Raw genomic sequence first — 12219 nt, forward strand, 5'->3', positions numbered from 1 at the left:
AGTTTTCATTCATTCTAGCCACAATAAAGCTATATAGTTACAAATTTTAAAATGATTTAGTGAAATAACGTTTCCGATGACATTTTAATTTACCGAGATGCGGTTTTTCATACATAAATACAAGCGTGTGATCTTTACCAGCTTTTATTTGAAGGTGGAGGAAACATTTCAGATCATCTGAGTGCAAACGAAGAGCAACATTTCATCCATATACATGTATTTACAGATGCACTGGCACTTGGATGCACTGAAGAGTCAAGGTAGAGAGAACGTATTCGGTGGAAAGAGTAAAGAGCGGGCGGTGAGAACACAGAACCAAGATGGGGCGCACTCCGTTACATACACTTTACATGCTTTGAAAGTCTGGGAATGTTATGAGCTAAAAACATACAAACCTCCTGATAAGTTGACATGAGTCAGGAGAAAAAGAAGGAAAAAAAAGCTGCACAAATTAATGAACCGTTTTTACTTTGGACTTAATAGTTTTCAAGACTTTTTAAAAGAAAAAAAAAAAGAAAAAGAGATTCGTAACTAAGTGCATCTTATTTGTGGTGGACACTGTGACTTCGAAACACTCATCTGATGCTCCCCAACTGTCCAGAGTGAATTCCTCCTTTAGTCAGATTCCGACTGAACTAAACCGAGGGATAAATCAACTCAAAGAGACGTCTTCACCTTGCCGTCTAATAGTGGAAGTGTGGACAGGACGCACAGGCCAATAGAGAGTCATCAGTGGGGGTCACCTTCAAAATGCGCCTCCATAATGCCTGGTTCCTGACCTGGTGCTGCTAATGAGCAGGCTACATTATCCCCTCACCCTACAATTGAACTCTGCTTCAGAAGAACAAAAAACAAAACAAAACAAAAATACCCCAATGTGGGAATCATCGCTATCACAAGCCTCTTTTCACAGTTTGTTAATCGTAATGTCAAACTCTCAAAAGTAAGGGTGGAAAAGTGTGGGCTTCCACCGAGCAAATTGGGAACAGGGTCAGAGAAAAATATATATTTGTTATTAACTTTGTTTCTGCTATTTTTTTCCAGTGGCTTCAAGGACTTGTGATCTTGAGGCAAAACAGATTTAAAAAACAAAAAAACTAATATGCAAGAGTCCAAATTCAGTTCATAGAGTCTATTGTAGAAAAAGAGGAAAACTGATAAAAACAAAAACAAAAAAACTGAAGATCAGCAAAGCAAGTTCTTGGTTCTTAATTCTTCTCAGCTTTCACCTCCTTTTTCTCATCTTCATTCTTCTCAGTTTCCTTTTTGTTCTCTTCCTTCTTTCCCTCAGGCGCCTTATCTTTTACTGAAAGCTCCTCCAGCTTCTCTGCCACCTTGTTTGCACCGTCAGTGTTGCCTGTGGCGAAACAATACATGATCCATTAACATTTTTAGCAATTTTCTTGTCTTAAAATGTATCCTGATTTCTATGACTGCGTATTAAGGCCATTGTAGAAAGAAAGAGTAAATTTCTACACAAAGAACTCAGAAACAAGAAAATGTCCAAGTTTGAAAAATCAAAAAATTTGCTAGAACCCATCCGCCCCGAAATTATGAAAAATTACAAATATTTGAAAAATTTGACTTTTGGATATCATCAGAAATGAAAAAAAAAACCCAACAAAACACAAACATAATGACTAAATTGTGAGGGGTTTTTTCTGGCAAATTTGCCACTTTTCAAACTCAAATTAATGCGATTTTTGGGTGTAAAGTTACTCCTCTTTATTATTATTTTATCTACAATGGCCATAATCCGCTATCATATATTTCCATCGCTGGTACAAAGTATTTAAAGAAAAAGAAGAAAAGAAAAGTTGCCTCTTAACCAAAAATGAGTAGAAATCTATTTAAAAAGAAGCCGAAATGTAGAAAAATGCAACACCAGCAGACTTTTAGCCAAGCTAATCGTGTTACATTCTGCGTGTTTATGTAGCAGACAGAAAAAGTCCCAGGCTGGAGTAAGCAGCAAAGAACAGAGTGTGTCTGCATTGCATTTACATTTTATAACGTGTTTTTATTATTTATGTCAGTTCACTTGGTAGAATTCATTTTTTGTTATAAATAAATTCTACCAAACATCATCCAGCTAAACTGGGGTCCTGGAATGAATTAATGCTTGTTGTTTTATTCAAATGTGTCTACGACTGTAAACGGTACTCTCAAATGTACTAAATAAAGTAGGAAAATCTGAAAATGAAAAAGGCTTATGCGTCATTTACCTGATCCCTCTAGTTGCTTTTTAACTTCCTCTTTACATTCGTCAAACTTCACCTTGAACTTCTGAGCGTCTGTTGAAGGAAAATGCAGTTTGTCAGCTAAAGCAAACAGGAACGGCCTTCTTTAAATACTGGATTGGACTCACTTTCCGCGTTTAAAAAGCGTATCGCCAAGAGTTCTGGTTTGGGACTTTCGTCAGCGTAGTCTGCTAGTGTGTTCCACACCCATGCTCTGTCACTGCCGGAGTTGGGCTTCAGCTCCATCAGCGGGCTGACTGCGGTTTACAGGAAGGTCAAACTGTTACAAAGGGAGAACCGACTGGAAGTACGTCTACGTGAGGACGACACCGCTTCACAGTTTATGAGTTCTGTTGATTTAAATCAATGTGAAATGTTAGTTCAGTCCACCAGAACCGCCTAAATGTGCTAGAACAACATTATTTACTTTACCTTTTCTCTCTGGCTAACAAGTAGGAGGTGAGAATTGATTGCACCATCTTGATAAATTCCGTGTCACGATTATTTTTGATTTATCTTTGTCCTGACAAATTCCAATGAATGGTGTTTAAAATCCCCCATTACTGGCCTTGCTGTTGGGATTGTCAGTTCTACCATTTTCTCCACTGTTTGCTCAATTAAAGCATCAATAAATACCAATGAATTTGAAAACAGTTTTAGAACTTGCAGCTCAGTGATACAAATCACACATCTTTATGTGACTGGTGTCCTAAAGAAGCGCATTAGAAATGGGAATGTTTTTCAAGACTGACATCTGTGTTTGTGGGGCTCTGAATGCTGTGGCACATGGTATAAATTTTTTTTTTTTTTAAGTTGTATACATTTCTTATTGTTACTTGTATTGTTATCACAATAGCACCGCAAACTATTGTGCTAAAACTTGAAGTCCATATCGTCCACCTTTACTAGCAAGTACGTTTGAAGTGCGACAGAAAACGAGGCACTCAGTTCTGATTTTAATTCCATGATGTTATTCAATTAGATGTAGACATGGTTGTTCTTCTTGTATGATAACTTAGGTTAGAAAAACTAAAGTCTCACAGTATAAACACTAAAAAAGCTAAACATTAATAAAAACAACCAACCAGGCTTCCTTCAGGGTACTATAAGACTGGCGGGCTGCCAGGCTTTACATGACCTTCCATCAGGCTAAGTGTCGTTTGCTTATCTCAAATAGTGATGAACAAACGAGCATTTAAAAAAAAAATTCATAACAGTAATGACCAATTACACTAGGTTTATACACGGTGAACCAATTGCACCGTCTCTGCACTTGCCCTTTGGCTTCACGTGATATTATTTAAAAATGATGATGCCTGCTCCAAATTTTTGTAACTTAACATTTGTCAACACAAAAACACGGTGGGCCACTGGTGGACTACCCGTCATCGCCCCTAACACCGGGCTTAGCCGGTTTTCTGAGGGAAACCCTAAATAGATTTAGTTTGTCTCCAGATCATGACGGTGTGCTTTGGCACCTGAAACATATATATACTATATATACATCTTCCTTTTTTTTTTTAAACTGGGAAATATTCTAGTGATCCCTTGTTAAGATAACATTCGGGAAGCTGACTCACTCTGATGATTGGCACAGATCTTCAAAGTTCGGTCTCTCCTCATCAGGAGGCGGATGGTGCCCTTCTCTTTGTGTTTCAGCAGCTTCACGTCCCCTGTCCCCCTCTCTTTCCACTCTGGAGGGTCGTTCTCAGAGGCAAAGCGATACAGTTTGGCTCGCCTGGGTAGACAGCAACACTTTGTTTCAAAAGATGCAGATACAATTGAAGTGACAGTTTGGTGAAGAGTTGTTTTTTTTGTCTTTGGAACAACTACTTCTTCGACTTACACTACACTTAAATATCAGCTACATGTTGATAGGAAAAGCGTTGGCTTCTGGAATCTAAACAAAACTTGGATTTTAAAATATCTACTCAACAAATTGCTATGCATTTCCATCCAACAAGCTATGAACTGAGATGTGAAAACTTGTGTGGCAAAAACTTACATTTTAAAGAGCACCTCTTCGTCCTCTTCTAATGTTTTAACATCCTGCTCAGGAAGAGACACGATGGGCTCAAAGTGGGGATCATGATTAGTGTCCTCGGCACCGTCTCCAGTGGTCTCATGGTCTTCCTGGTCCTTGAGGGGAAAAGTGAAATTAGTTTCTCCAATAACAATGAAAAGAAGTGCCCCGTCTAAACAAAGCCCCTATATTCTGGGGTGTGCATTATAGATTAAAATAGTCTAAAACCAAGTGATTTCAGTGATGGCACTAGCGGACCACGGTTCAATGGAGGCGAGGGGGGTGGAGGATTATATGTGTAGCTTTTGCGACAGAGGCAGCAGACAAAGCCTTTTGTACATGACTGCTGCTGCTGACCCCAGCTTACTGAATATACCATTTGGCTTTATGTGATGAGAAAAGAAATTTAAGGAAAATAACCACCAAATTAAGGAAGACCCCAAAACAAATGATTGCAACTTTAAAAGCTGATTTTTAACATTTTAATAATGTGAAGGTGTGAACCCAGCTTGAAGAACACGGCTGTTGGTTTAGCTAGTGGGTAATAAATCTGGAGCTGGCGATTGTTGTGATCTCATTTGAATTTAACGCCAGCCAACAAACTGCTGTTTCACTTTAATTTTCTGTCAACTTGTAAAGCTACCCGGCTTATTAGAGAGGCCTCCACCTTAGCAGGCTAACAGCTAGTTGCTAAGCCATTAAGTCTATTTAGACACTCCCTACTACATGTACGGCAAGCGGCAACTTACACATAATGACAAACGTTAAGTTAAGCGAGACTCGTATATCGTTACGCTAAAATACAACAGCGAACGGAGTTTCTTTCTTCAGCGCCCAGCCATTAGCGCTAGCACTAGCAAGCTAACGTTAGCTACCATAATAAGGAGACAAAGGTATGTAACGAAACTGAACCCGTTATTTCTGTGCGGCACATTGAGTCGGCTCAATTAGCTGGCAAAAATAATAATATTCATATGTTATAGCAACGTGTATTCACTGCTTAATGATGCTCGTGAGGAAGCTAACATGCTGCACACTTCACAGGACTTCTTCGAGCTCGTAAACCTCAACTCCAAAACGACATGTTAAAGAAAATCAAGCATCTCATGTGTCACTCAGCACTTCTTACGATTCTACATGAAACTAAATAGATTCGCATTATTTATCATGTCTGAAAAATCCTCCCAAATATATTTTCTACAGTCAAATGGCATACTTGTCGGCTTCTCTTTTCCCTTGCCTAAATTTGTCGAATTTCCGCAACAAAATACGACTACCATCAAAAAATTCTGGCTTTAAATTAAAGCGCGTTTATTAACTAACCTAAAAAGCTTGACCCTACCTTCGTGTCTGCCATAATAAAGCAGATGTTAACAGATTATAGAAGTTGCGTGAGCGGTTCAAATCCCAAACTGGCCGCCGTTTGCGTTCTGCTGCTCCCACTTCCTGCTGGAGCTTCGCGCGCCGAATTCTCTGCGCATGCCCGCGCGCCCAGCGTGACAGCGCGCGAGCAGAGCAGCCTCGTTCTGCTCAAACACAGGAAACTCTTTGATTTTATTTCACAAAAACGCTCTAGGGGGAAGTAGTTGTTTCAATAAATAAAGCGTCTTATCAACACTTTGCACGTCATTGATTTTGCTTTCAGAAATTAAACTGATCAAAAACTGTGGGACGACTTAATTTCTAAACAAAAACACACAGGAAATTTTTTTCTAGAAGTTGGATAATTTCTTGAGAGACTGCAGCCATTGAAAGCAGCTGTCAGTTTTGCCTTTAACAAAAAAAAAGAGAAAAGAAAACAATTTAAATGTGTTTAAATACTCACAGCAAACCATTTTCTAGCGGAACCTTAAATGCCCAAAGCACGTTTTATACACGCTTGGGTCACACACAAATAGTAAAAGCTATAAAATCACGTCACTTTGAGTTTTCTAATTGTACTATGATATAACACAAAGTGAAGGGTGGAGCCAGGAGACTGATGGATTCAAAAACAAAACTTAAACAACTTAGTGTTGTGGTAAGTCTTAAAAAGCCCCATCTTTTCTAGAATTGTATTTGAGCATGTGCATTCATGTTCCTTGCTCCTCTTGCGGTGCTGTCAAATTAAGAGAGTAATTCTATGACACAAAATTCAGGTGTTATCCTTTGCTGTAAGATAAAACCCAGTAGCAATAAAGTATTAAATAAATTGAATTTAACGAGTGTTTTTTCTTTCTTTCAAAGGGAGATAAATGAGGGACTATAAATACTTTCTCTTTTATGATGACTGAAAAACTGGTTCAAAACAAGCGAATACAAATGTAATATATTAGAATATAATGTATGATTATTGATTTGTATTTTTTTATGGCAAGTTCTGTCTGTCTAAACTAGCAGGAAAAAATATAGCGTTTTTGTTCAGTTATTTGGTATACTTTTCTTGCTCAAAATTTTGAGGTTACCATTTTTTGTTATGAGATTATTCCCCCCTCACGCCCCCCCCCCCCCCCCCCCCCTCACGCCCCCCCCCCCTCATTCTTCCCCTTGAAGCTTAGTTGTGCCGCTCTAGTGTCACATATTACTAGATTTACATCTTTAAAACTTCCTCTTTAGTCTTGTTAAAAGTCAAATACACATTACGTCTTACGTCTTCCGCACAAGTCCCATTCTGGACAGTCTGTCTCTATCGTTGTCCGAATGCGAAAGTGACGCTATCGCTTTAAGAAACTCGCGGTTGACGCTGCACGTGGTCGGACCAACATGGCGACGCCCTGTTCAGCTTAGGTGGAAGTGAAATCGACGTTAAACGGACGTCTGGAGGTAAGACGCGTGGAAAACATCCACTGAATATTATTGGGACTAAGTCACTGTTGTCGTTGATGCCGTTGAACATGAGCTGGGAAGTTGTGAATGTACAGAAATGCTCTCCTCTGAACAATATGTAACTCCTGTATTTATCTAAACATTACAATCTAATTCAAGTGATGAAGATGCATTTAAGAGCCTCGGACAACCAACACTCTTATTAGAAATCCTTCTATTAACATTGGGGAACTGTGAAAAACTAAAAGGTTACTGTTACATTGAAGTTGGTATCATTAATATCATCTACTAAAACTGATAAGCAGACTGTTTACAATGTTTTAACGTGCATGTAAGTGCCTTGTGATTGTGTTATGACAGCCAAAAGAGTGATGGCGGATCTGAGTGGTGTTGCAGCATTTGAGGAGGCTACATCCTCCTCAAAGGAGGATGTAGCCTCCTTTGAGGCTACATCCTCAAAGGAGGAGAAACCTGGCGATGATCTCACTCAACTCTCCAAAACTGACGCCCCCAAGCCTGGTCCTCCAGCTGAAGGCAGCGAGGCCACCTCCGACACCAACATGTACCGTTACATCAAAGTAGACCTCTTCACCTCAGAGATCTACAAAGTGGAGATCAGGAACCTGCCCAAGTTCGTCGGATTCAACGACCTGAAGAAGTTCCTGGCCAAGCACGGCCTGAACCCGCACAAGATCAAGCTCTTTGGCAAGCAGACGTTCGCCTTCGTTACTTTTAAGAACGAGGAGGAGCGCGACAAGGCCATGAAGATGGTGCACGGCATGCAGTGGAAGGGCCAGGTCCTGAGCGTCAGGCTGGCCAAACCCAAAGCGGACCCCATCCTGAGGAAAAGGAAGCAAGGGGAGGAAGAGGGGCAGCCGGCGTCCAAGAGAACAGAGAGGGGTGATGAGGAGGAAGAGGAGCCGCTCAGCGTTCAGATAGCCAACGCCGTGACTCCTCTGTGGAAAGTGTCTTACGAGGAGCAGCTGAAGATCAAGGAGCAGGAGGTGGTGGAGATTCTGCAGAGACTTGCCAAGTAGGTGGCCCCATTCATCTGGATCCATATCAGACGAATTGTTTATTACTGACTTTTGCGTTTGTGCCTTGTACGATTCATTGCGACTGACCCATCATGTTTTGATCTTCAGGGAGATAGGCAGCACCAACAAGGCCATGTTGCCGTGGCTCTTTGCGCAGAAAGGAAAATTCAACAAAATGTGTTGCCCTCTCGAAGCAATTCGACCTTCTCCAACGCAGGTATTTAACCCACATTCCAATATTTAACTATTTAAAAGACTGCGCAGGAATGGCTTGTTAGTGCCAGGAAGTAGCCTCATCTCGTAAACATTGGACTGTAGATTAGGTTTGCAAAAGAGGACCTGCACTTCCTTCAGGGCTTTTAGAAATGAAGTGTTGATGTTGAAATGTCTAAACCAATAAGTGTTCTCATTCAAAGAGTCTTGTTTAATATGTCAATGTTTCTGCTCGTGTTTCTGGGTCTCGGTTAGACGGAGTACAGGAACAAGTGTGAGTTCCTCATCTCAACGGGGGCGGACGGGGAGGATAAGACCATCGGCTTCCGCCTGGGGAAGTACAAAGGAGGCTCGTGCGCCGTGGTGGGACCGGCGGAGACCTGCCACGTGTCCACCGAGGCCAAGAGGGTTGTCCACGAGTTCCAGAAGTTTATCAGGTGCTTCCACTGAATACTACCAAGGATGCTATCTTTTCAAATTTTCCAAAAAAAGGATTGTTGGAGTTCTTTTTCCAAGCTTGGAAAATGTCAGTAGCTTCTCGTTTCATGTATTTTTCTCTCTAACTCTGGAAACAGGACTACCAAGTACTCTGTGTACAGTCCTGAGACGTACGAAGGCCACTGGAAGCAGCTAACCGTACGCACTACGAGGACCAAGCAAGCTATGGCGATCATCTTCTTCAACCCGCAGGTGAGGACATATCGTCAGTTTAGCTGCACATCATTTACTGTTGATTTCTTCCCTTGTGAAGCCCGTTCTATATTCTCACAGAAACTTGAAGAGGAGGAGCTCAGCGCCCTGAAGAACTCCATGAAGACGTATTTTCTCGAAGGAGAGGGTAAAGAGAGCGGCATTACCTCCCTGCACTTTGTCCGAGAGGGTCAAAGGTGAGGAAGATGAACTTGAATTAGTCCCCCAGAGTGAGCTGGATAGCAGAGTTAATCACACATTTTCGGCTTTGTTTGAAGGACGTCTCCCAACCTAGAGGACCTGCCCTGCGAGCTTGTGGCCGGAGAGAGCTGCATTCATGAGGAGCTGCTCGGCCTGAAGTTCAGGATATCCCCGCACTCCTTCTTTCAGGCAAGCAGGAGATTCATGGCCACTTGTTAACAGAATCTCCCTAGAAATAAAGTCAAATTTATCTTGAAAAAACCTCATTTAGGTTAGTGTTGTGGAATAATATTAATGACAAATACAGTGGTGGCCATGTTTATGGTCATACATGGTAAATGTGTGTTAAAGGCCTTAAATCCCCAGAACAAGAACCAAACATGGAGAAGCAGCGTTGGGTTTTTATGCTCCTCTTATGTGGAACAAACTTCCAGAAAACTGCAAAACTACTGAAACAGATTTCTTTAAATCAAGGCTAAAACCTCCACTTTTTTTAGAGCTCCCTTTGATTCCCAATGACTGGAACACCGATCCAATATATTTGATGGATATATTTTGATGATGGCATTTGGCAAAATGTACTGTATTGTGTTTCCATGGTGTAAAACACTTTGATATGCCTTGTTGCTGAGATGTGCTATGCAAATAAACTTGACTTAAAATAATTGATTTTACTGCAGTAGCACATCAGAGATTTTTTTTTTTTAAATTCTCCAAGCAAGTCCACCGCATCACAGATCCCCCACCGTTTGCAAAATGTGTCTTTTCCCAGATTTCGCTCTTTTTTTGTTTTACACAGGTATTCCTACAGAGTCTGATGTTGTTTTGCTCAGTCTCATTCTAGATCCAACGCGTTTATGTTTGTGGTGGTAGAATTAGAATCATTCTCGTACTTAACAGACGTGCACAAGGCGATTGTACACATATTCATTCTTTTTGAGTAATTGTACGTAAATGATGAGTTGTAGTGTGTTTGTTTCCAGGTGAACACAGGAGCTGCCGAGGTGCTGTACTCGGCCGTGGGGGAATGGGCTCAGCTCGACCAAGACAGCACGGTGCTGGACGTTTGCTGCGGGACGGGAACCATCGGCCTCTCACTCGCTAAAGTGATTTTTGTGTTTTATTTTTTTTTACGTCATGAAAACAATCGCACAGGCAGTATTCACGTCTTCAGGATAAACTGCATTGTTCCTTAAATATCTAAAGTTTGTCCAGGCTATATTGAACACGTCCTATTTGTTGCGGAAGTCATCAACAGCTCCATGTTGGAGAAAGTTCATGGAGTTTCCAACCTTTTTGTTTTCTAGAGAGTTAAAAAGGTGATCGGCATCGAGCTCTGTCAGGAAGCGGTGGAGGACGCCAAAATGAACGCCAAGCTTAACGGTACGGCAGCCGTTTCCTGACGTGGGCACGAGCGTGAAGTCACGTTTTTTTTTTCTTTTTTTCTCTTTGCGTGTGAAGATCTGAGCAATGTCGAGTTTCACTGCGGAAAAGCCGAGGACGTGTTCCCCAACATCCTGAACGCTCTGGTGTCCCCCAACGTCACGGCCATCGTGGATCCACCGAGGGCGGGCCTGCGTGAGTAGATATCCCGGAGAAATGCGAGATGTGGTTGTTTTAAAAAAGCGGCAATGAGAGTTTTTTTTAAATTATTTTTTAAATTTATTAACCAGACACCAAGGTCGTCCTCGCCATCAGGAGAGCGGAACACCTGAAGAGGCTGGTTTACGTGGCGTGCAACGCCAAGGCGGCCATGACCAACTTTATCGAGTGAGGACTTTTAGCTTGTTTCACTCGTGGGAAAAATTCTCCTCCATTTTAAATAGAAGCCTCACGGGGTTTTCTGAAGTGTTTAAAATAACATACCCAAATCAAATCAGCAATTACAAACTATTTCAAAAATTAAAATTAAAGCTAACACTTGGGAGACTCCATCAAAAGTGTAATTACAGCAGCTGCTTTAGTTTCAGAAAACATTAAGACGCAACATAAAAAAAATTGGGATTTTTTTGTGCCTTGCCAGCATTTGTCCTTTTCATTATAGAGCATATGAACGTTTTAGAAATATCATATGGATACAAACTTTTAGAAACCATAGATGCAGCCTTGGTAAAATTAAGCAAATTTAAAGGTTTTAGTAAAAAAAATCTACAAAACTGGGGATTTACTGTTTTTACTTACTAAATTTAAACTTATTTTTGCATGTCTAAAATTGTTTTTGTTTTTTTATTCAATTTTGATAAAAAATACTGCTATAATTCATTCCAATTGAAATGTATTTTTTAAATCTAGTGTAAAAGAAAATGTAATCACATTTTACAGAAAAAAAAATGTAAACCACAAACATATTCTTTTTGGCACTACCAGAGCTCCCTAAAGTGTCTTTTTGATGAAGGTTCCTGGTCGCGGACATCAGTCCCACTGCCCATGGGCTTCTAGCCAACAGTTTGACGTTTCCATGGATACCAAATGTATCTTCTGTTTAACAGGTTGAAATCTGCACCTGGTATTGGATGGAGTGGGATTTTCTTGGGTCACTTTGGTTAAACCTCGGCATTTCTACCCAGCCCACGTCTGGATGGTGCTGAAACTGTCGTTATAAAAGGAAAGCGCATGTTTTCTCAAATTAACGGTCAATGTTTTTGTCGTCCTCAGCTTGTGCAGAGCTCCCTCCAACAGAGTTCACGGCGCCCCGTTCCGTCCGGTGCGAGCGATGGCCGTGGATCTGTTTCCGCAGACCAAGCATGTGGAGATACTTCTACTGTTTGAAAGAGTGGACTACAAGTCCCAGCAGACTTAGCATCGACTGGAAACAGATCAGCTGTTACTTTAGTGCTTTCTATTCTCTAAATGTATGCACACTTAACTAGCTTAGTAATTTTTTTCCCTCTTTTTTGGTAACAAAACAAAGTCCTGAGATATTTTGGTTTTGATCCGCAGCATTTCTGGTGCAGAAGAACTCGCACAAACTGTGTATATGAAGAATAAAGACAGTTCTCTACCTCTCTGTGTG

At 40.9% G+C, this 12219-nt stretch overlaps 2 protein-coding genes and 1 non-coding gene across 4 annotated transcripts; 1 reads left to right on the top strand and 2 right to left on the bottom strand.

The window, feature by feature from the left end:
- Nucleotides 1–128: 128 nt before the first annotated feature.
- On the bottom strand, nucleotides 129–5721 carry ranbp1 (RAN binding protein 1). The gene is made up of 6 exons (XM_005804615.3): nucleotides 5603–5721; nucleotides 4243–4376; nucleotides 3818–3975; nucleotides 2366–2494; nucleotides 2223–2291; nucleotides 129–1357 (listed from the first exon to the last, which is right to left on the bottom strand). Exons 1-6 carry the CDS (start codon nucleotides 5615–5617, stop codon nucleotides 1209–1211), a joined length of 654 nt encoding a protein of 217 aa, XP_005804672.1. The 5' UTR covers nucleotides 5618–5721; the 3' UTR covers nucleotides 129–1208.
- Nucleotides 1863–1990, bottom strand: LOC111610374. Its single transcript, XR_002753638.1, has one exon. It is a non-coding gene; the product is annotated as a small nucleolar RNA SNORA77 (small nucleolar RNA).
- A 1238-nt stretch (nucleotides 5722–6959) lies between the features above and the next one.
- On the top strand, nucleotides 6960–12207 carry trmt2a (tRNA methyltransferase 2 homolog A). 2 transcript variants are annotated; one of them, XM_023343502.1, is made up of 13 exons: nucleotides 6960–7062; nucleotides 7426–7454; nucleotides 7494–8098; nucleotides 8211–8319; nucleotides 8571–8752; nucleotides 8891–9005; nucleotides 9087–9202; nucleotides 9284–9395; nucleotides 10190–10312; nucleotides 10514–10589; nucleotides 10668–10784; nucleotides 10880–10976; nucleotides 11862–12207. In XM_023343502.1, the coding sequence occupies exons 2-13, from the start codon at nucleotides 7437–7439 to the stop codon at nucleotides 12004–12006; spliced, it is 1815 nt and encodes a 604-aa protein (XP_023199270.1). In that variant the 5' UTR covers nucleotides 6960–7062; nucleotides 7426–7436; the 3' UTR covers nucleotides 12007–12207. The 2 variants fall into 2 exon arrangements, with proteins under 2 accessions (XP_023199270.1, XP_005804681.1); XM_005804624.3 differs by having other exon boundaries at nucleotides 7426–8098.
- Nucleotides 12208–12219: the final 12 nt, after the last annotated feature.

Source organism: Xiphophorus maculatus, chromosome 12, assembly GCF_002775205.1.
Source record: "Xiphophorus maculatus strain JP 163 A chromosome 12, X_maculatus-5.0-male, whole genome shotgun sequence".
NCBI classification, from domain to species: Eukaryota; Metazoa; Chordata; class Actinopteri; order Cyprinodontiformes; family Poeciliidae; genus Xiphophorus; species Xiphophorus maculatus.